Genomic DNA, 23,885 nt, shown 5'->3' with positions numbered 1-23,885 from the left:
TCAGGGAGTGGACAGGGATTAAGAGCAACTGTTCAGATTGGCGCTTGATAAGAAAAGATACAAGGAGCTGAATGCCAACCTTCAGTAATGGAGTTGCACTTGAAGAAGGGAAGTGATCCTTTATGACGACTTTCTTTGGAAAATAGTGTGGTGATTCCTTTTGCCTCCCACACCGCAGAGCAGAGTTCGCAGTTGGCGACAGAGGGCGAAGGTTACCGACATAGCCCGAAGAATTGCGAAACTGAAGTGGCAGTGGGCGGGGCACATTGCTCGCAGGACTGATGGCCGATGGGGTCAGAAGGTTCTCGAATGGCGTCCGCAGACCGGGAGACGAGCTGTCGGTAGGCCTCCAACAAGATGGAGCGATGACCTGGTTAAGATCGCGGGATCGCGTTGGATGCGGAAAGCACAAGACCGGTCTGAGTCTGCTATGACCAGCAGTGGACGTCTTTCGGCTGACATGATGATGATGATGATGATAGAGGGCGCTGTTGCCCACTCTTTCGTTAAGTCCATTAGTGACCTTTTGCGATACCCACGGGAGGAGATGGTTCCGCTTTCACCTTATTCTAAAGCCAGGCACGACATGGTCTACTTGCTATTGTCATTACTCATTGTGTGGAAATGATGATGATGATGATTTCAGCCATGGCAGCAGCTTCAACTCCGTCGGTGTCCATCATGCGCTCACGAGTAGATTACGTAGCGAATCTTCTTAGAGAGAAAATCCTCACGCAATGCGGGCTCGTGACCACACCGTTGACATAATTGTGACAGATTGCCGCAGATGGTCGGGCTTTTAGATTATCGCGTATAAGTCACAGCACCGTCTCAGTACAAAGTCGTGGACTTCGGCCTTCACCTCAGTTCTTCACTCCTGTCGGTTAGCAGTCACATTCTTCCACTGAGACGGCACTATGTTGCAGCTTTCCATGTGTGTGTGTGGACATAAAGGCTGCGTGAAGTAGCTACAGTGACGCTCTTTGGCCGTCCCAGAAACGACGTCAAACCTAACCTAAGGTTAGGTCAACTCCAATTGTTCGGTGACCCTAATCTAAACAGCTATCCTAACTCCTGCTAAACCATCATTCCGTGAGATTTTACCCGCAAAAACAAGGGTTCGTATAACATTACCAATTAATTACTACTGTACCGGAAAATATCCTTTAACAATGGGACACTAACGGCCATAATTCCAAACTGATTCTCCGTTAATGTTTATGAGGCCATGCTGGGTTTAATTTCAGATAAACAGTGACTACTTGTCGAGTAGAAATACTTAGTATAAGTAGCTGTTAAAAACTAAGAAGCTTTTGTTGTTAAATATCACAACGTGCATACACTTACGCACTTGCCTGCCAACTTAGGTTTCTACCATTTTGTACAAACATCTTTACACATAAAAAAACGTTCTCAGAAAGACGGCGCTAAGCCTGAATTACTCGAGCTATTTAAATTAAATTTGGTAAACATATTTCTTCAGGATCATCCATCGTTAACAGGAGCTTTTCCGGCATTCTCGCGAGATAGAGAACTAGTTAGTTAGCCTATTCTTAGTTCTTCTAGAAAGCCAAAGCCACGGGGCTAAAATTGTTGGGCTGTCGCTTATTTTGGTTCTTTAGTAGTTACTTTGGTAAAAAAACTAACAAATTGAAAAGCTTAAGCTTCGACAAATTTCATCATAAGTGCTTTGTGCTCTATGAAATTTGTAAGTACTCTTGTTGCCACGATTAACATTCTGAGTAAACCCAGCTAAAGTCTATTGGTCAAGATTAGATACCTATTATGATAACGTCTCGGCTTAGCGACTGTCGCTTAACTATCGCGAACTGTATGACAGGAGTCGCTTATTCCCGTGCGCGTTGAGTTTCGTGGTACGAGGCACCCAGTTGTTGTCAAGCAGGCTTATCGGTAAAAATTAATAAATTAACAATTCCTGTTTTTACAATTCTCGGTGAACAGACTATAAATACTAGAAAGTACGTGTACCAAGTATTTCTATACTTCAATTTATTATACCCTAATTCTAAAATTCAGTAAAGGTCGTTTCTAATTGCGGTCCACTTCGCTTGGATGTCCTTGGGTATATAGCAGGGTTCTACATCGACGACGTTAAACTGGGGATAAATCAGTGCTTTAACTAGTATTATTGTTAATTAATGTCTATTGGTTAAAGCCGCGGGTTCATGGTGGACGCAGGCCGCTTCCGACCGAAACAACTGGAGGTTTATGGGGGAGGCCTATGTCCTACGGCTGAGATGATGATGATGATGAATGTCTATTGTATATTGACCTTATCTCTGTTATGTTCGACGCAAAAAGAGGGGTGTTATAAGTTTGATCGCTATGTGTGTCTGTATGTCTGCATGTCTCTGTGTCTGTGTGTGTGTCTGTCTGTCTGTCTGTGGCACCGTAGCTCTTAAACGAGTGGACCGACTTGAATGCGGTTTTTTTAAATTGAATGCAGGTTTTCTAGCAAAGATTCTTAGACATGTTTTATCAAAATCGTTTTTTTTTATTCGACTGGATGGCAAACGAGCAAGTGGGTCTCCTGATGGTAAGAGTTCACCAGCGCCCATAAACATCTGCAACACCAGGGGTATTGCAGATGCGTTGCCAACCCAGAGGCCTAAGATGGGATACCTCAAGTGCCAGTAATTTCACCGGCTGTCTTACTCTCCACGTCGAAACACTAATTAAAAAATAATAATAATTAAAATTGAAAATAATTATCCTTAAATTATACAGTCATGATGTTATTATTACTGACTGACGTAAATATTTATACGCCGCAAGGCCAAACATGCAAGAACAGGAAAAGAAACCGAACAGCTGTATTTTATGTAACTCGTGTTTTAACAAATAAATATTTTTATCTTTATCTTTATCTTATATCTTTACCACAACAGTGCAAGCGCTGCAGGCTGCTTCACGGCAGGATTAGCGAGCAAGATGGTGGTAGCAATCCGAGCGGACCTTGCACAAAATCCTACCACCCCAGCCGTTTTTGAGATATTGAACTTTGAAGTCACAAAGTCAGGGGTTTCAAACTTTTTGTTGATTATTACCAATGCGCTTGCTGTACAAAATCTAAGTTTTTTTTTAAACGAACAAATTTTTCGTGTTTTATGATGCAGTTGGTAGGACACCTCTGTCACGTAAAGCCACAGGAGTTGCGCGTTCTAATTCCATCCATCGATCCAAAACACATGTGTTTAAAAAAAATATTGACTAACTTTGGATTATTAAATAATCTAAAAATAAACTTACGCACCCTGACACCATACATATTAGATTTTCAGACAAATTATCAGTCTAGGATGATAACATAATCGTTGAAATGTGTTTAAATTAATCGTGCTAATAGTGTTTACTTACGCGTAAAGTTGAAACTTTGCGTTATGTAAATTCATGACATGAAGCTATAATGGCAGTGTATCCAAATATTGTTGAAAAAACGACATTGCTTTATTCTTAACAAGTTTCTTTAAAACACAGTACAATTTAAACAGCTATACCTAAACTTTACCACTTTTAATCCTTCCTAACAGATTTCAACTAAAACCACGGATAGACATTTAGACTATTCTCATGTAAATAGACCCTTTCTCTGATCGCAATCGTGTCGTCGGTTTTAAATAAACATGGCGGATCTTGGAGTATTGAACCAACCGGAGATAGCGACGAGTCCTGTCTGCGCCAAAAGTTCATGATCAGCGGTCATACCCGTTACATTGTGTTAGCTTGATTGTGTACCTACGTAGGCTCAGGTGTCAATAATTTAGATAGTTAAAACCGTTAAACATTAACTCCAAGACGTAACTCTAATAAAACAATTTGTTTATATGTACAAAAAGGAAAAAAAAGGTTACAGAAAAAAAAATGTTAAGTACAAAGGCGGACTTATCAATGCCAGTCAACCTTTGAGTCACTTTATGTCAGTGCTTTTATTAATTTTCTTTTATCTGCATATTTTAAGTAGTTGCTTTTTAAATCAAATAAAGAAAGTCACAGTATTGACCTTAATATACTAACACCTATGGATGATGTGTGCCAAATGTACAATAGTCCGAATTAAATATTTTTGAATTGAATTGAATTGTTATTATACAAAATCAAAAGAAAGCGTAATCGCATTTTGACACGACATAAAAAGTACGTCAATTAATTGCAAGTACCCTATTTTATTTACTAGGTAAATATGGTTGGGCCATATCGCTCAAAAATCAGATAACGATTGGAGGGTTAGGTTCTCAAGTGGCAATGACCACGAACCGGAAGGCAAGGCGTTGGGCAAGGCAGGCCTCTATGGATTAACGACATCGCAAGAGTGGTTGACAATCAATAGATGCAGTGGCGAGTTGCCGTTCATTGTGGCGTTGACGACCAGATGGCCTAGTGGTTAGAGAACCTGACTACGAAGCTTGAGGTCCCGGGTTCGATTCCCGTGTCGGGGCAGATATTTGTATGAAAAATACGAATGTTTGTTCTCGGGTCTTGGGTGTTTAATATGTATTTAAGTATTTATCTATCTATATAATTATATTTATCCGTTGCTTAGTACCCAAAACACAAGCTTTGCTAAGCTTACTTTGGGACTAGGTCAATTGGTGTGAATTGTCCCGTTTTTTTTTTTTAAGGGGGACGTCTTTGTACAAAAGTGGATATTTTTCAGCTGATCATAATGATGGCTCTATTTCATTGTTTACTCACAAAGCAATCGAGAAATGTGCGTGGGAATACGGCCCAAGCCCTTTCATTCTGAGAGGAGGTCTGTGCTAAGCAGTGGGACGAGGTAAGCTAAGGAATTAACATTTCGCTTCCCAACGAAATTAATAGATTTGTATTGAAATCAGTGTGCATGACACCCTCCGTTTGACTTAATGCTCTAAGTCTAAGTAAAGGACGCTTAAGGGAGAATTCTGGACATTTATTTACGTGTGGCCAGCCTAATTTTAAATGGTGAGACAAAATTAACGTAATTTTTGAGGGTACGCGAAACATTTGCAAAGTTGCTAATACTGATTTTGGATTGGGTGTTTGACGAGATTTGAAATGTACTCGTATTTGGTATACCTTGACTTTGATTGCCGGTTGCCTAAGTAATGTATTCAATCCACGTCACTGCATGTGTCTTGAGACTATATCACACTTACTGACTAACCTCACCAACTCTGCTATTGACTATTGCTATTGGCTCTGATATTGCTTGTTCCTTCATATAGTTGTCTTCTCTATTTGGATCATCATCATCATCTCTGTCTATACATATACGTCGCACTGCTGGGCACGGGCTTCCTCTCAGAATGAAAAGGCTTGGGTCGTAGTTTCAACGCGAGCCCATGCAGTTCTTTGGATTCAATGTCGAAAATACTACTACCGGCTACATCAGCAACATGTTATTTTCAATTCTGTATTTCCTTTAGATTACCTTTTCCATTTCCACATACTATAAAGTTCCAGGATTTTCTACAAAGACGGCATTTCTTTGAGTGCACTCGTTGCAAGTTTTCAGTAATTTGTCATTGGCTAGAAAAGGCTTACGTACCTATTCCAGTTTCAATCTTAAAGTTACATTCGCTTTAGCTAAGCTTAGAGTAATATACGTTTTGTAGCGTACATTTTCAAATACTTGAAGCGAAAAAGACGTAAGATTGATTTTGGGTATTTATTTTCTATTTAAATTGAATTTCTTAATAAACCTAAATCCAATTTTTCATTGATGTTGCTTAAAAAGGAGCACATGTATCAACAAAGTCATCAACGTACATTACCTGTTAAAATATTTTTCTTGTTTTGTAGTAGGTACATATCTAACCTAATTTATAAAGGAACCCGGACCTAAAGTATGGAAGATGTGGTTTCAGTTAAATATGCTGAGATTTTGATATGATATAGATTTCAAAGTCCTGTACAAAAATGTCTAAAAAACTAAAGTCTGAAACAGAGGTAACCCTTAGAGACTTTTGATCAGCACTTTAAAATCTATAACATATCAAAATCTCAGGATATTTTAACTGAAACCACATTTTCCATACTTTAGGTCCGGGGTCCTTTAACGCTTTTGTTTTGCTTATGTTCATGAATAAAGTCGACTTTTAAAATGTAATTAACACAATATCACGATAAACCCTTAGCTTTTGGTTTAACAGATTTACGTAGAGCAAACAGAAAGCAATTCGGATTGGAAAGTTTAATTCGTCCCTCGACATTCACATGCCTTTCTCGATTGTTGCCTTACCTCATGGATCGTGATATCTCGCCGATATCAGGCAACTAGATGTGCTCCTAATGGATGGATAACTTATTATTATTTGAAACAAATCACCAGTACCCGATAGTAAAATTCGTCAGATCATGAAATTCCTAGCCACATCATGAAACGCCGCCAAACGCTGCAATGTATTCATCGATATTCCTTACTGTATATCTGGCACAGCGTAAAGTAATTGCTTCGACTGGTCACTTTCATTGTCACTTTCAATTCAATAAAATTAGGTACGACGACAAGTGCTTGTTCTTCTCTTTTAAAATATGGCTTTTCTGTACTAATTAATAGGACAATTTCGCCAGTGTCAAGGTAAACTCTTTGAGAGGGACGTTGTACGGTGATTGTAGTTTTTGCAACTTGATAGTAAAATTCCAGAAACCACGTGGAGACAACTTTCGCATTAAAAAATGTCAGACACGAGAGCAATATAGAATTTTGTGATCACTGTTCACTGTTAAGGTTAATCGCCGCACAAAACACTATCAAAATTATACTTCAACTAGCCAAAGAAACAGAAATAGCAAAATTAGATATTGTCTACATCCGCCATGTTCGAATGCTACAAATCGAATCCGACGACAAGTGAAATGAAGAGGAACGTCAGGTACAATTATGACTACAACGTGCTCGAGCCTAGCAAGCAATGCTCATTTAGCAAATTAAATTGTTAAATTACGCTACAAATCCTTATACTCACAGACTGACTCTTTCCACTCGCAGCAAATGCTGAGTCCGCTTCTTTTGCAACACCATTTTTAACCCTTATAGTTTCGCCATGTCTGTCCGTCCGCGGCTAAGTTCAGAGACCGTTAGTACTAGAAAGCTGTAATTTGGCAAGAATATATACATATCAGTCACGCCGATAAAGTGGTAAAAAAAAACAAAAAAACCTTTTTTTAAGGTACCTCCCATAGACGTAAAGTGGGGGTAAAGTGGACCTTTACCCCTTTAAACCTTATCTTAGGCGTGTCCGACACGCTCCTTGCCGGTTTTTTTACACAGAAATAGCCTTGCGTTTGACAACAAACACGCTTGATGATAAGCGAAGATGTGGACTAATGATGGAGCACGCTTGCCTAATAAATGCTCAGTACCTGGGCGACCGAGCTTTGCTCGGGCTAAAACTCGATAATACGCGTTTTACCAGAGATAAGACCAAGCTAGATCGATTTCTCATCCCCGAAAACCCCCACATACCAAATTTCATCGAAATCATTGAAGCCGTTTCCGAAATCTCCGAAATACATGCTTTCGTTTCTTGTTAAGTATGTGTATGTTTATGTTATGTGTATGTTAGTTTTCGTTTCCATGTTGTCCATGTGGAGTTGAACGATAATTGATTATCCATTTACCACCAAGTGAACCCATACGCGTTTATCGGCTTGATTATAACAATAAGGCTGTTACGGGCTGGCTCTTCCATATTCCCTATTCACACAGATCAACCTCGCAGAATTTATTGTCAAAACTTACGGTAATTTATGTTCGACAATAAGTCAGGGGCGTTACCCGAGAACTTTTCGGGTCCTACTTCATTATTTGGTGCGTTTGCTTTTAATTTATAGAAGTTTCCAATTTAAGCCTCCATTCCTAACATACCTAAAGGGTTGATTTATTCAGAATGCTCTGAGTTATTTATTGCTTTTACTCTTTGGTGTGAGTCTAAATAAATTAAACAAGAGTTGGGTATTTCAAACAGATTATCCTTGTCTGGAAAAATGCGCATATTGGTTTGAAGAAAGGTGGTCTGTTGGTTCACGCTCGTCTTATAGATCTGCTTAGTCAATCTGTTTTCATTCATTCTCTCAACATTCCCAAACCATCCAAGCATCCCTTTCTGCCCACTGAACAGTTATAATAACTATTTTTTTGTTGCTCCATTATTGCACAAAAAAGTTCTCAGACGCCTGTCTCAAGCGGATGGCACTCGCGCTCGCACTGGTCCCAACCGGTCCGAGATATCGTGTCCGTGAGCAGTGTCTATGTGTGCGTTGCTCGAGCGCACCTTGTAATGTAAATTGATTTCTGTACCTATCTGTTTTGTGCTCGTATACTGTAACACAGGTTACCATATTTCAGGGTTCGTCCTGAGATCTAAGGGTTTTTGGATTCTTTTCAGGATTATGGCTAGATTTTGTAAATTTAAGTAAATTTTACGATTTTCAGGACTCCCTACGAAATAGAACCGATTTTAATAGTACTTTATTTAAAAGAGAGAAAGAGATATTTATTTCGGTTCCATCAGTAGCAACTACTCGTATCACCTTGCAGTAATAAGACTTAAACACTAAAACTGTGACACGATAAGATCTAAAAGGGCTTCCCCTCAGCATGTGTTGCCACGCATTATATTTGTTAAAAAAATCTCTTAACTCTCATAAAACACTTACTTAGTCACTATTTTATTAAGTATTGTTAACATAGAGCTTTAGTCCGTAAATTTACTTTAAAAACGACCATTTTTTATTCATAAAACATTCAAAAAGGCACCTTGAACTTAGGATAAAAGGATTAATTTATAATTATATTAGAAAATGTAACTTGAGCCCTTGTTATAATGGACTTGAAACTTTGTTACGTCGCACGTAGAAGCCCGTACTCTATGAAATGTCACCTCCATTGTTTAGTTCACAAAAGCCTTGTGATAGCATCTTTTGGTAAAGCGGTTATTTCAAAGCAGCTTAAATTAATATATTTTTTTTAGTAAAAGCTAATATCATTGGCTCTGAGCCGCTACCGCCGAGCCAATATGAATCCTTATCCTTTGTTTCTTATAATCCTGTTTGTCTGTCTGTCTATTACCTCTTCTTAAACCACTGAACTGATTTGGATAAAATTTAAAATTTGGTATGGAAATTTATAGTTTCTATGTCAAACTATAGCGCGAGACCCTGGGAAAGACATAGAATAGTTTTTATGTACATATTAATACATATTGATCGGTCATCGGTATTTTTCCTTTTGATAAACATAAACACCCGTTTTTCTATCCACATCAGTAAATTTCCATATTTGCGATATCGATTCAAAGGACCTATCTACAAACCTAATAAAAACATTGCAAAGTTATTCTCATCATTAAACATAGCAATAGCACCAACAAATACCACGCGATCCAAACTTGTTCCACCAAAATCTCACCAGCTTAATGTCAAGAAATTCATGAAATTTCCGACTTTACACCCGGATCGTTTTACTTCGCAAATTTCTCAGTCCAGGTTTCGCGATCGGCGGCGCGACAAGCGTTTTACTTCACAAACTTCTCAGTCTAGACTATACTACCTATCGGTAGCGCGACGAGCGTTTTACTTCACAAATTTCTCAGTCTAGACTATAATCGGCGCGGTGGCGCGGCACAAATGTCACATTCTAAACTGTACTATCGGCGGAGCGACAAGCGTTTTACTTCACAAACTTCTCAGTCTAGGCTATACTACCTATCGGTAGCGCGACGAGCGTTTTACTTCACAAATTTCTCAGTGTAGACTATAATCGGCGCGGTGGCGCGGCACAAATGTCACATTCTAAGCTGTACTATCGGCGGAGCGACGAGCGTTTTACTTCACAAACTTCTCAGTCTAGACTATACTACCTATCGGTAGCGCGACGAGCGTTTTACTTCACAAATTTCTCAGTCTAGACTATAATCGGCGCGGTGGCGCGGCACAAATGTCACATTCTAAGCTGTACTATCGGCGGAGCGACGAGCGTTTTACTTCACAAACTTCTCAGTCTAGGCTATACTACCTATCGGCAGCGCGACGAGCGTTTTACTTCACAAATTTCTCAGTCTAGACTATATAATCGGCGCGGTGGCGCGGCACAAATGTCACATTCTAAGCTGTACTATCGGCGGAGCGACGACCGTTTTACTTCACAAATTTCTCAGTCTAGACTATAATCGGCGCGGTGGCGCGGCACAAATGTCACATTCTAAGCTGTACTATCGGCGGAGCGACGAGCGTTTTACTTCACAAATTTCTCAGTCTAGACTATAATCAGCGCGGTGGCGCGGCACAAATGTCACATTCTAAGCTGTACTATCGGCGGCGCGACAAGCGTTTTACTTCACAAACTTCTCAGTCTAGGCTATACTACCTATCGGCAGCGCGACGAGCGTTTTACTTCACAAATTTCTCAGTCTAGGCTACGCTATCGGCGGCGCGACGAGCGTTTTACTTCACATATTTCTCAGTCTAGGCTACGCTATCGGCGGCGCGACGAGCGTTTTACTTCACATATTTCTCAGTCATAGCTATGCGATTGGCGGCGCGACGAGAATTTTACTTCAGAAATTTCTCGCTACGCTTTCGCTGTCCAACGCACGGTTTAGACTTGTCGCACAGTGGTTTGACTCATATTCTTTTTTATACATTTTTAAGTAGGTAACATGAATTCATTACATAGATTAAATTTTTGGAAAAGCCGTGGCGTCCTAGTAGTTAATTGCCTTATGGACTCAAGCAGAAGATCATGGGTTAAAACCCGGGCTCGCACCTGTGTATTTTTTGGAATTCATGTGTAAAATTACATTCAAAATTGCATGCTTTTCGGTGAAGGAAAATCTCGTGAGAAAACCTGTACAAACGTGCGAAGCAATCCAATACAATACAATACAAAGACTCTTTATTGTACACCAGACATAGTTAGTGTGTGTGAAGTTTTCAATCCGTACTGGGCCCGTGTGCCGCGTGGGTGCGCGGCCTAAGCCCTCACATTCTGAGAGGAGGTCTGTGCCTCACTGCTGGATAGACTGGGATGATGTAATAATAATAATAATAATAATAATTTTATTGTTATAACTGTGTCGTTTACATGTATAGTTTGAGGCCTCCTAGTAGGTAAGTAGGTTACCTGTAGCAGGAGACCCCGCTCTTCCAGAAATAGTTTTATTTATAAATTACAGTCTACGCTCGTAACAATAATTAGGAACTTATACCTAGGTACTTAAAAAACAAGTGTGTATGTTTGTATGTGTGTGTGTGTGTGTGTGTGTGTGTGTGTGTGTGTGTGTGTGTGTGTCTGTGAATGTTTCCTTGTGTGTTTGCACATGTGAATATCTAGCTTTACATTACAACCATACTACTCATACAGCACACAAAACAACATTCTATGTATTTGATATATCAGAATTCAGTTCATAAGAATTTCTTCAGTTTCAATGTAGGTGAGATCCATTATATACCTAACTAACGCCTTTTTACAATGAAATTGGTTTAAAGGGTAAATTTGTATTTTCTTGTTGATTACATTATACATGTGCGGTGATTGTATACAGTACTGTCTCCTTGCAAACACAGATTTAAAAGATGGTACAGGCGCCACAGTGATGGCTCTCCTAGGCTTGGTAGTCTGAGTTTTGAAAATTAGGTTATTATGTAGTTTAAGGATTGCCCGCAAAATATAGAGTTTGCGCATACTTAAGACCTTGCAGCAATTGTATAACTCTGTCGTTGGGTATCTATAAGGTTTAAAAAACATTGTCTTAAGTAGGCACCTCTGCCCTCTTTCAACTTCAAGAAACTTAACTTTAGAAGCACCACCCCATACCGGAATACAGTAAGTCATACATTTATATGATGTAGTTATACATTTTGCTTATATTTGTGTGCTTTACACGCCAATAAACAAAAACATACATAGACTGCTAAAATCATTACCCTTCCTTTTGACTTTGCCATAGTCGGGTAAAAAACGCTCACCGCTCCGTCGGCCACGTGGTCGCAGCCGGACCGTCGGCGTTTAGTTATTAGTAGATAAATGTAGTTTTATGACTTCCACGACTCGTTTAATGAGTGCAGCGGATGCAAATGCAAGTGCCAGTCTATTGGGAGTTTTGAGACTTGCCATGGCTGTGATTACGTTGCAGTTTCGTTTTGATGGCATAGTTGTTTTAAAAAGTCCACTATGCACTTAAACGGGAGTTGCTGTAGCTCTTTGCAGTTTGAATAAAAGGCGTGATGGCCTAGTGGTGTTTCTATGGCCTTTGAGCAGAGGAAACTTTGCTTCAGCTGTCATTCGCCATCTTTGGTCTCTCTGCATGTGCTTATCACCATTTCACTGAACTGTAATAATGATTCTGAAATAAAAAGACTAAAAATATAAAAACAAAAATTTTCATTAAAACAAACTTTTTAGCTTGTAAAGTGTACCTGCACTCGGTGCCCTAACATAAGTATCCACTTCTCTATGCAACTAGTATGAAAAAGTCTATACCTAAGTTAGGGAACCGACTGTACTTACATAGTTTTCTCAATCGATCTCTGCTCGTGTGATCAATAATTGTACACTCATATCAAATTAGTACTTTTCTTGTATTAAGTAGCAGGGCAAGCATGGCTGAATACAATCCTTAAATAAAAAAATAAAAAAACCCGACTGCTAAAACTAAAAGGAAGAAAATAAGTCTAGTGATCTAGAACTCTGTTAAGTAGCTAATTTAAAGTTCAACAGTCGGGACCCATTACTAAGAGTCACGATTTAAATGGGTCCCGACTGTTGAACTTTAATAAACCGAGTCCTAGACCACTAGACTTATTTTCTTCCTTTTAGTTTTTAAGGCAGTCGGGTTTTTTGATTTTTTTAATTTAATGTTGTATTTTACACTTTTTTGATATTTATGTGAAAACGGTAGATTAAAAGTATTATAACCCGTATATATTTAGAATGGGCTAATTATTAGCTTTTATTTGATGCCCATATTGTTACAATACAAAATATATTTTTTTCATTCCTCCGTCATTTTTTTTTCGCAGACGCCATATTGCAAAATTTTATACCCTATGTCACTCCGACAGTTATGACGAATCCAATGATACCTCATATGTTACAATCCGTCCAGCCGTTTAGGCTGCAGCGAGGACCAAAGAAATGGACATATATACCCACATACACACTTACATACATACTTACATACTTACATACATACTTACTTACATACATACTTACATACATACATACTTACATACATACATACATACATACGCTCGAAAAACATAACCCTCCTTCGGGCAGTCGGGTAAAAAATAACAGCAGTCATCCTAAATATTCAATTGTCTGACTAACCACTTTTAATGCCAATATCTTATCGGAAAAACAGGAAATTAAAACGGGGATAGTCCGCAGTCCATGTCGTGGGTTTTGATTTCCTTTGGTTAAAAAAATGAGGGATCTCAAAGGAAATGAAACTGCCGCGAGCCATCTTCATATCGCAATGTCAATACGGCATGTTGGTCGATAATTGAATATTGATAAGACAGATGGGAATCAAGATAAATATGTTGCTGCTAATTTCAAAGTCAAAGTCAAAGTCAAAATATCTTTATTCAATTTAGGCTACAACAAGCACTTATGAATGTCAAAAAAAATCTACCACCGGTTCGGAAAAACCTCTGCTGAGAAGAATCCGGCAAGAAACTCAACGAGGTATATTTTTTTTTTTTAAAACAGATTTACAATATTATTAAATGACATGTATACATCACAAGTATTTAACACAACTTTATTTTTAACACAGCTTTATTTTTAACACAGTAGGTTCGCTATTTGAAGGGATCGCTAATGCGGATCGGAATTATTTCCAAATATCCCTGTCCATGATATAATCATTAACTTTATAATACGCCTTTGATATTAATGTCTTCTTGACAATAGATCTGAATTTTGTATCCGTTTCATTTATAATATTTTTTGGAATTTTATTATAAAAACGTATGCAATTTCCCAGAAAAGACAATTTAAAACAAGGCACTGAGTTTGAATATGAATATACTAAGGATGAAGACATAACATTAAAGAAAAGATGGCCACTATTGAAAGATTGACCAGTGGCCGTATTGTGTACCCGGGCGCTCGCGAGCACATGCAGCATCTCTTTCTATCCTCATGCTATACGGCGTGATAGAAAGAAGTAGTGAAAAATGATTATGAACCGGAGTGTGTTAGACAAAGATATCTGTACTCAAACGTTTGCCCTATTTCCAAATAATACGTTTTTAAGTTGAATACACCTTTAGGTAAAGCGGTATGCAGAACGAGCGACAGTTTATTTGTGTCAAAACCCTTGTTCTCAAGTAAACAAATGGCCACTTGACAAAAATATAATCAAAAATAAGCAAAAAATGTATGCATAGGAAAAATTCGTGTCTAAATTCCTGTCCAGCGGTGGTGTAGGGGTTATAGCACGCAGCACGGATTGCTGAGGACCTGGGTTCGATTCCCAGCGCTGGTCTCTTTTTCTGGTTTTTCTGTGCATCCATGTCTCAGTTTGTATTTTCGATATGGTTTCACGGATACCCGTAAAAGTAACAAATTTGGAGTTGAAATAAAAAATACAAAAAGACTCCAAATAACCAATCATGAAAAAATATAATCATTGTGCCATTGGTAAAATAGTATCAAATTTTTACTCGAAGTACATCTCAGCGCTAATAACGTCACATCCAGTCGATTACCTTTTAAAACTGTAGTACAATAATAGACCGTAGAAAAGATCAAAAAAGCAAACAAAGTCGTCAATATACGGAGGCGTCTACGAACTGTTCCCAACAAATATAAATATTTGAGAACCGTCACAGGTTCATATTGACAGTGTGTCAAATGTATCTGACAGTTCCAAGTTGCCATAAATAAAGCTTTTAGGAATCACTTAAGGTTTATTTACACGTAGCTCGCTCCAATTTGCGATACATTGCTGGGCTACTTAGAAAATGTATTTTAAGTTACCGATTTAACGCCGAGATATAATGAGAGTCGTGCAATACTATTTTACACCTGTGAATAATGTCTCGTAGTTTCAAAGGCTCGGTTTTTTACTGGCAAAGTTTTGTAAACTCGCTGATATGTTCTGAAGTTATTTGTTAGTTTTGACAAGTTTATGAGGTCTATAGTCTTATCACAAGTTTGTGAGGTAGAAGTTTAAGGTGTAATGAATTAGTAGTAAAAGATGCATTGTTTAGTGTTAGAAACAAACCGGCCAATTGCAAGTCGGACTACAATTGAACAATACCTACTTACTTCCTAACTACTTACTTACTTTCAGGGCGCAGTGACCCAAAATGGGTCTTGGCCTCCAACACCAGATTACGCTATGTTTAACGATCTTCAGCCAGCTCTTACCTGCCTTCGACCCCGAGATCAAAAAAGGCTTTCATGACCTCATCCCTCCAGAGGTACCTGGGACGACTAACCGGCATACGTCCACAGGGTCGCCTGAAGTTCTCGCGCTCTCTTCATGGCTCCTCTCCTAACCTTTCCATGTGCCTGAGCCACTGGAGTCTCAACGCTTTGGTCTCTCCAATAACATTGAGCTCAGATACTAGATCTTCAATTTCCCTATTCATACAAACAATCATCATCATCATCTCTGCCGTAGGACTTCCACTGTTGGACATAGGACCCATAGAAGTCCATTTGCTTTGGAAACGGTTTGCATCCACCGTGAACCCGCGGCTTTAACAAGGTCATCCGTCCATCTCTTTGGTGGACGTCCTACGCTGCGCTTGTCGATCCCTGGTCTCCATTCGAGAACTTTTCGGCTCCAACGGTCACCTGTTCGCCGTGCTATTTATATGGCCTGCCCATTGCCACTTTAACGAGCTAATTCGGTTGGTTTACAAATAATAGCGTAGATTAAAAATATAATTTGTTCCCTGTTCTCGTTCTGAGAGGAGGCTGTACCCAGCCGGAGCGTGTACCTATAGGTTGAACGATGATGATGACTTGAATAAGATTATCCAAGTAAAAAGCTCATGCGTGCAGAATCTTGTGTTAACAAATATTTATGAAATGTAAAGCTTCTTGTTCTTACGCTAAAGCTCCGTGTCACATTTTGAGAGCAATATTTTTGTCAGCAAAGCTGCTGACGCGGGCTTAGTGATGAAAGCCCTTCTTACACCAAGTTTTGAGTAAAGCTCTAATTTTAGAATGAAAAAGGATTTGCGGAGGCCTTTTTAGTCTGTGTCAGAAATTCTGAACTAATGTGCCTGTCCTATACGTTTCGAAATCACTTCAAAGTAGAAACATACTTAATTAATAACAAATAATAGTTAACTAATCAACTGAGTGATATGCACAAATGTAAAATAAGTTAATGTAAAATAAAATCTCATCATCCCAGCCTATATACGTCCCACTGCTGGGCACAGGCCTCCTCTCAGAACAAGAGGGCTTGGGCCATAGTTCCCACGCGGGCCCAGTGCGGATTGGGAACTTCACACGCACCATTGAATTGCTTCGCAGGTTTGTGCAGGTTTCCTCACGATGTTTTCCTTCACCGCAAAGCTCGTGGTAAAATAAAATCTAAATTAAAATATTAAGTACAGTAATAATAATACCTATTATTCTGCCCGTCAATGTCTTAGTTGGCCAATTTAAAAAAACAGAAACAAAATCATCTACAAAGGTAAATTGGCTGCTAGAATTTAGTTCCCTCTAAAGGTAAATTAATATCTTGTGCAGCAAACTAAGTTAATTAGCCATATTAGCTAGCATAACATGACGTAGAATATTCGGAACTAAATTGCTAAGTGTCTGTGACGACGACATTTTGTTACTTAGTAACTCTCAGGGCAAAGGCACGAATACAATAATTTTGTGCACGTAATGTTGCCATTTTGATTTGATTATCTAAAACGGAAGATATTTTGAAATATTAAATAAAATCGTACCATGAAATATGTATTTTAACCATTTTGTTTTTTTTATTATTTATTGCCGTGACTATTTACATAAATAGTAAATTACGAAAGTCAAATTTACAAGAATGAAGATGAATAAAAAACAAATACAATATAAATTCATCCATCTTGCTCGCTAATCCTGCCGTGAAGCACTGTTGTGTTTCGGCGTGAAGAGTAAGACAGCCGGTGAAATTACTGGCACTTGAGGTATCCCATCTTAGGCCTCTTGGTTGGCAACGCATCTGCAATACCAATGGGCGGTGGTGATCTCTTACCATCAGGAGACCCACTTGCTAGTTTGCCATCGTCAAATTAAAAAAAATATAAAAGTAGCCTTTAACTGATTAGCAAATTTATTATTATTCACCTCAATTTCCCTTTTTTTTCTTTTAATTATTAGGACTTCAAAATATAAAAATAGTGGAAAAACAAAAAAAATACTGTGACTGTTAACAAATTTATTATTAGGTATTTACCTCATTTTCTCTTTTTTTCTTAGGAAAATCTTTTATAACGACTAAAATATACCTACAAAATCAAAAGGACCAAAAAATCGAAGTTTAAAATAGTTTTAACTACAGCGCCATCTAACATGTTGCATCAGAATTAAATGGAATCTCGCAACAAGTTAGGAGTAACCTAGCGGGATACCCAATGTGTTCCCCAACGTTCGTTGTTGTTTGCTGATCAACCGCTAGATGGCGTTTCAATGTACTTCTTATCGTGCGTACATATTTACTTAAAACTAGCCTTTACCCACGGCTTCTCACGCCTAAACCATTAAGCTTAGCAGTTGAATTGAAATTCCGAGATTTCGTTAAAATTCCCGTAGGAATTCCCAAAAATCACATTGTGAATTTCATCAGCGTTGCATAAAAGAAATAGTAATTGTAATTTAACGCGCTAAAGTTAAAAAAATAAATTAGAAAAGTTTTGTAATCGTTAAGTTTTCTTAGATCTATGCAGATATTTAGAAAACTTGCATTTTTTTTAGAAAACTAAAGACGGATAAAATCAGTAGGTAAATTCATTCTCAAGTTATGGCGTGGCCAAGGGAAACAGGGATTCATTTTAAAAAATATAGATAGACGATAGATTATACTCTTATATCTAAGTAGGTAGTATTTAACTAAAAGAATTTTCTCTTGTTTCAGATGCCAGCGCCCGACTCGCGACCGAATAATTCCACGCATTTAGTCAAATTCTGAAGTTCCTAAAGTTCTTAGGTCTAAGTTAGGGTTAAAATGTACAGTTCCAATGAGTTCCTGCACAGTGCCGGCGTTACCCGGCACATGCAAGCAACTGGGGAGGCCCCGTCGCAAAAAACAAGCATGAAACGACGTTCTTGCGAAGTCCCATTAGGAGACATCTCGTACAACAACTTTAAAATTTCCTTAGGTGACATAACTAACGCTGACGACGACACAAATTACGACTGTAGGTCCTTACGCTCGGTAAAATCTAACCAAGAAGACACTCGGTCTATGAGATATTACAGGCCTATTGATAGCCGCAGCGTTAAGAATTTTCGGTCTTCTTTGGCTGATATTTCGACCTGTTCATTGTCAAGACCTCCTAGTTATGATCAGTTGTCGAGGAGGTCGGTAGTGGAAGGTCCAGAGGCTGGCTTCACGTCCAGTATCGAGGGGGTGCTGTGGTCTGATGAAGAGGAGAACGAGTACTTCTATCATGAGAATATCACGACGGCGTGGAACCAAGGTATGCTTTATGCTTTAGGTTAAATTGTGACCAAAACCAACTTTAGAAAATATATTTACCTATGTATTTTATGATTGGCAGCAAATACAAACTGATTGTATTCTTTTATTTAAATATATATTAAGCCATATAGCATGGAAAATAGATAGCTTCTGGGGCCGAAAAGTTCTCGAATGGAGACCACGGATCAGCAAGCGCAGCGTAGGATGTCCACCAACGAGATGGATGGATGACCTGGTTAAAGCCGAGGGTTCACTGTGGATGCAGGGCGCTTCTAACCGAAGCAACTGCAGTTCTATGGGTTCTATGTCCAACCCAACAGTGGTCGTTCTACTGCTATGTGATGATGATGATGATGATGAAATATGTCAGGCCACAGTCATTGTCATCATCATCATCCTAGCCTATATACGTCCCTGCTGCAGAACAATAGGGCTTGGGCCATAGTTCCCACGCGGGCCCAGTGCGGATTGGGAACTTAGCACGCACCATTGAATCGCTTCGCAGGTTCGTGCAGGTTCGTGGTAAATTTCAAATGTAATTCCGCACATGAATTTCGTTAAACTCAGAGGTGCGAGCCGGGGTTTGAACCCACGACCCTCTGCTTGAGAGGCGATAGGTCAAACCACTAGGCCACCACGGCTTTTTGTAATAGATAAAACAGTCATTGTAATAGATAAAATTGTAATTCACTATATTAAAGAATAATATTGACGTGATACTTATGAGAGACAAATAAACTCACTATTATAACCTGTTTTTGGCAAATGTGTATGTTACAAAAACAATTTAATAAGAATTTTATTAAATTCTTAATTTATGACTTGGATATTCTACGTCATAAATTAAGACGACGAATTGGGCATTTTGGTGAAAAACATCTAGTTTTATCTCAGCAATTACAAAACATTTATTTATTTATTTAATGAAATAATTACACAGCATTACAGACAAGCCAAAGCACTGTGAAATTCATAAAATATTAACAAGCACAACACATGACACATGGCACAAAAGATAACAGAATTAACATTTACAAACAATTTAGTGAAGATGGACGGTTATCCTTCGCCTCACAGAACCTCATACACTCGCTACATAAATTCTTCCAGCTACTAGCAAAGATATCACACTGTGGCGCCGATGCGAGAAGCGTATTAAGATTCGATAGAGCTCGAATAAGAGGTGAGTTCTTGTGTGACACTGTGCGAGCTTTGGGAACTGCCAGCAGGTCACGGTTGCGAGGGCGAAAATTGAATCGGGATTGGGACACCGAGGGCGCGAGTAGGCGCACTAGTTGCGTTACCAACTCGGGGCAGTCAGAATCTCCGCGCAATATTCGACACACGCTGGTCATGAGCCCGTAATTACGTCTCACCTCCAGAGAACTAAGACCTAAGGTGCCAAGAAGGAACTTTGTAGGGTAACAGAAAGGGTAGTACCTGTAACTTTTTTTGTACAAAAACCTCAAAAACGCCTTTTGGACCCTCTCAAGAAGCAAGGAGTACGTGACTTCATGAGGATTCCACACTATGGACGCTGCCTCTAGTTTGCTCCTGACTAAAGCAGTATAAACAAGCTTAATGGCCCGGGGATTGGTGAAGTCACGGGCGTTGCGGATAACAAATCCCAACCTCCGGAAGCAGTCAGAAGCTAAGGTCCTCATGTGGACATGAAAATTGAGACGTGTGTCGAAAATAACTCCCAAGTCTTTAACAGTGTCGACGCGAGTAATAGGTTCCGTTCCCAGCTGGTAATTTGCAGAAAAGGAACTATGAGCGCGACTAAAAGTCATTACCGAACACTTTCCGATGTTGAACAAAAGTTTATTCTCAATGCTCCATTGAAGTATACGGTTAATGTCCTCCTGAAGCGATTCGCAATCAGAGGGTTGTTGCACGCCATAAACAAGCTTTAAGTCATCGGCATAGAGTAGGCATCTAGCATATTCAGGGAGGGAAGCTAAGTCATTTATCATGATCCCGAATAGAAAAGGTCCCAGAATCGAACCCTGGCTGACTCCTGAACGGGTGTGATAGGAATCAGAAACGAAGCAGCGTTGCTGCACGTACTGCTGCCTGTCGCGTAGATAACTAGCAAAGAACCGGAGAAGTTTAGGCGAGAAGCCGATTTTGCATAATTTGCTTAACAGTATGTCATTATCCACGCGATCAAAGGCCTTTTTAAAGTCAAAGTACAGCACGTCAACTTGTATACCCTGGTCTAAATGTTCAGAAATGGAGTCAACCAGGGTCAAAAGATTTGTTTCCACAGAACGCCTCGGCCTAAAACCGTGCTGTGAGTCACACAGGTATGGCTTAATTTGCGAGGCTAGACTTTTGTTCAAGATGGACTCAAACAACTTGGCAACAGAGGAGAGGATGGCTATGGGACGATGATCCTCAACACCATCTCCCTGACCCGACTTAGGAATAGGGCGCACACGTGTGAGCTTCCACTGACTAGGATACTCTCCTGTACTAAGAGCAAGGTTGAAAATATGCGACAGCGGCAGTACCAACCAATCCCTACAACCCTTCAAGATATATGCAGGAAGACCATCAGGACCAGGAGAGCTTTGGGGCTTCAGGCGAGCCACGCCAATTTCTATATCCCGTGGGGAAATCGTGTCAATATGAACATAACTCGCATCACAAGACGTGTCCTCCTGAATAATCCGTGTATAGTCGAGTAAAGGCGCGCAGGGAAGAAAAACGCTTGAGAAAAAGTCTGCAAAGGCTCGGGCAGTATCTTTGCCCTCATGCATAACTCCATTATAAGACACTCGATTTACGAACCCACCCTTGGATCTAAGGCTACTTATATGCTGCCAAAATGCACGAGGATTACTTGTAATTTTACTCTGAATATGGCTAATATAATCATCGTAATTCATAGAAATTTTCGACTTAATATCTGCCCTAAGCTTAGAAAACTTTGCGTATATATCCCTGTTCGCGGAGCGCTTCCATTCACGATGAAAAAGGGCTTTCTGTTTAATATCTTTAATAAGATCCGCTGTAAACCAGACCGGATAAGATCTACAGGGCTTACAAGGCCTTATCTTCCTAGGTATGCACGTGTCGAAAATACCATAAATTATCCTATAAAAGTGGTCTACAGCGACATTGACATTACGAGCTTCAAAGACGTCTTTCCAGGAAACGTTAGCAATGAGTTGGTACAGAAGCTCATAATTACCCTTGCGGAAATTCCAATCACGCTTTGTATCTACATTACTTGGTTCGATTCGCGCGGAGTGACTTACGGCATTTCGAAGCGGAACTAAGATTTCCAGGGGAGGGTGATAAGCGTCGGGATGCGGAACTAGGCTACCCTCCGTAACATCACTAACTAGGACACCACGGGCGCGCCCCCGCACCAGCACCACATCTAATACTCCTCCATGCACATTTAGTATCTCATTCATTTCTATCATATCACATACGGTGGTAAAGTAACAGTAGTAACTTAGTACAGAAGGAGGAGTATACCTAGGATTGAGGTTTAAGTCTCCAACAATTATGGCCACACCGACAGAGTTTATAAAGGATTCTACTTTTTGAAAAAACTGCATATATACATTCTCGGATGAGCTGGGTGGAATGTACACAGCGCACAAATAAAACAAAATACCATCAACAACAAAAGACGTCCACAGGTCCTCGCCATCGGCAGTTTCGAACTCACATCTTCGTCGTAGGGTAATACCTGGCCTCGCAGCCACCAGGACACCTCCTCCTTGTCGGCCAGTGGCGCGATCACGGCGCAGAACACTCCAGGTCTCGCCCACTAGTTCGGAGTCCTCAACTGATACCGACAACCATGATTCAACAGCTACAAGAATGTCACTTTCATGAGCGAGAACACTTTGCCTGAAGTACTTCAATTTGGTGTTAAGACCTCTGACATTTTGATAAGTGATGCTGATAGAGTGTTCATTACTTGATTCATGTCGAATTTTTGGAATGCATTGTTTGCTTTCGAAAAAACCACTTTTTAACCCTAGCATTATCAGGCCACACATCCGCAGACAGGCATTTTTCATAGTAAGCTGCAGGAACACCAAGCTTAAAAGACTTGTATTCGCCTCTAGATTTGAGCTCTTCCACGGTACACGCTCCCCGCTCACAAAGCTCCTGCAAGTATTCCTGGACTTCTTCAGCACCAGACACCATGTTCCACAGATGGATGTGTTTACGCGCCTCGACCGCCCTGAGCGACGTGACGTTTGCGCCCCCAGTACAGCGCACAGATGTTAGGCGTCTCTGCTTCTTTTTTGCATGTACCTCTTTCCAGCCCTCACCGACAGGGTCCTCGACACCACCAGCAAACGACTGGCAGTTCGAACCGCCCGGCGCACCCTCGCCCCCGCCGCTCTCTCCACCACTATTGCTTCCCGAGTCTCGCGCCCCTTCCGACTGACCAGCGTCTCCAGCACTTCCATCCCGGGCACCCCTACCACCCTCTCCCCGCAGTATCGCCGAGAATGCCGGCGCAGAGACCTTTGCAGCGGCCAACGGAGAGTCCTGCGTGCAACGGGACTCCAGGGACCTCTCCAATGCCTCAAGTTTGACAGTAATTGCCTCCACCTGCCCCATGGATGTAATAAGAGCAGACTGGTACCGCCCCATGGTAGAAACTGCATCCGCCAATTGCTCGGTCAAGTTGGTTATTTGTTCACGAAGTAACATTATTTCCAAGGTTGTAGGCATCGCCATCGACACATTAGACTCAGATGATTGTGGCGGAGATCGTGGAGGGGCAGGCCGTGGTGGGGTCGGAGGGCCAGACGAAGAAGGCTTCCTGTGTACCACATTTTTGATATTAACAGGGGTACCTACCGGGGTATCACAATTTCGGCCTCCTTTTTTCGCAGCACAGGTACATTCGGGACACACCCACATGGAAATTTCAGCCTCCGAGAGGGCTTTACTGTTGCATTCACGATGGTATAACTTCCCGCATTCCTCCACCATGCATTGCAGATATTTTTCCCCCACCGACATGTTCAATTGGCAAGCGCCGCACATCAAACTGTCGTCCAATTCCGATCCCATCCTGGCCCTTCTCCGAGCCAAAATCGCGGGCAAAAACTAGCAGCACCAAGCGCCGTAGCCAATCGTGTATATAGATTCGTACAGCAATAGATTAGTCTAGTCCTAAGCTCCTCGCTCCCAACCAGTCGTCACTCGCAAGTCGTACCCAGAGATGCG

The 23,885-nt window shown here is 40.3% G+C and overlaps 1 protein-coding gene across 4 annotated transcripts in view; it reads left to right on the top strand.

Annotated features, from left to right (window-relative positions):
• Positions 1–23,885, top strand: part of rols (zinc-RING finger and ankyrin repeat domain-containing protein rolling pebbles) — a 377,175-nt gene that overhangs the window by 122,185 nt on the left and 231,105 nt on the right. For all 4 annotated transcript variants that reach the window (XM_074099452.1, XM_074099451.1, XM_074099453.1 and 1 more), the window contains one exon: positions 18,105–18,669. In XM_074099452.1, coding sequence (XP_073955553.1) covers positions 18,195–18,669 — 475 coding nt within the window. In that variant the 5' untranslated portion in view covers positions 18,105–18,194. The remainder of the gene's footprint in view (positions 1–18,104; positions 18,670–23,885) is intronic.

The sequence above is a fragment of the Choristoneura fumiferana genome, chromosome 16 (genome assembly GCF_025370935.1).
Source record: "Choristoneura fumiferana chromosome 16, NRCan_CFum_1, whole genome shotgun sequence".
In the NCBI taxonomy this organism is placed as follows: domain Eukaryota; kingdom Metazoa; phylum Arthropoda; class Insecta; order Lepidoptera; family Tortricidae; genus Choristoneura; species Choristoneura fumiferana.
Note: the sequence above shows the minus strand (reverse complement) of the source record. Positions and strands in the feature narration are given on the sequence as shown.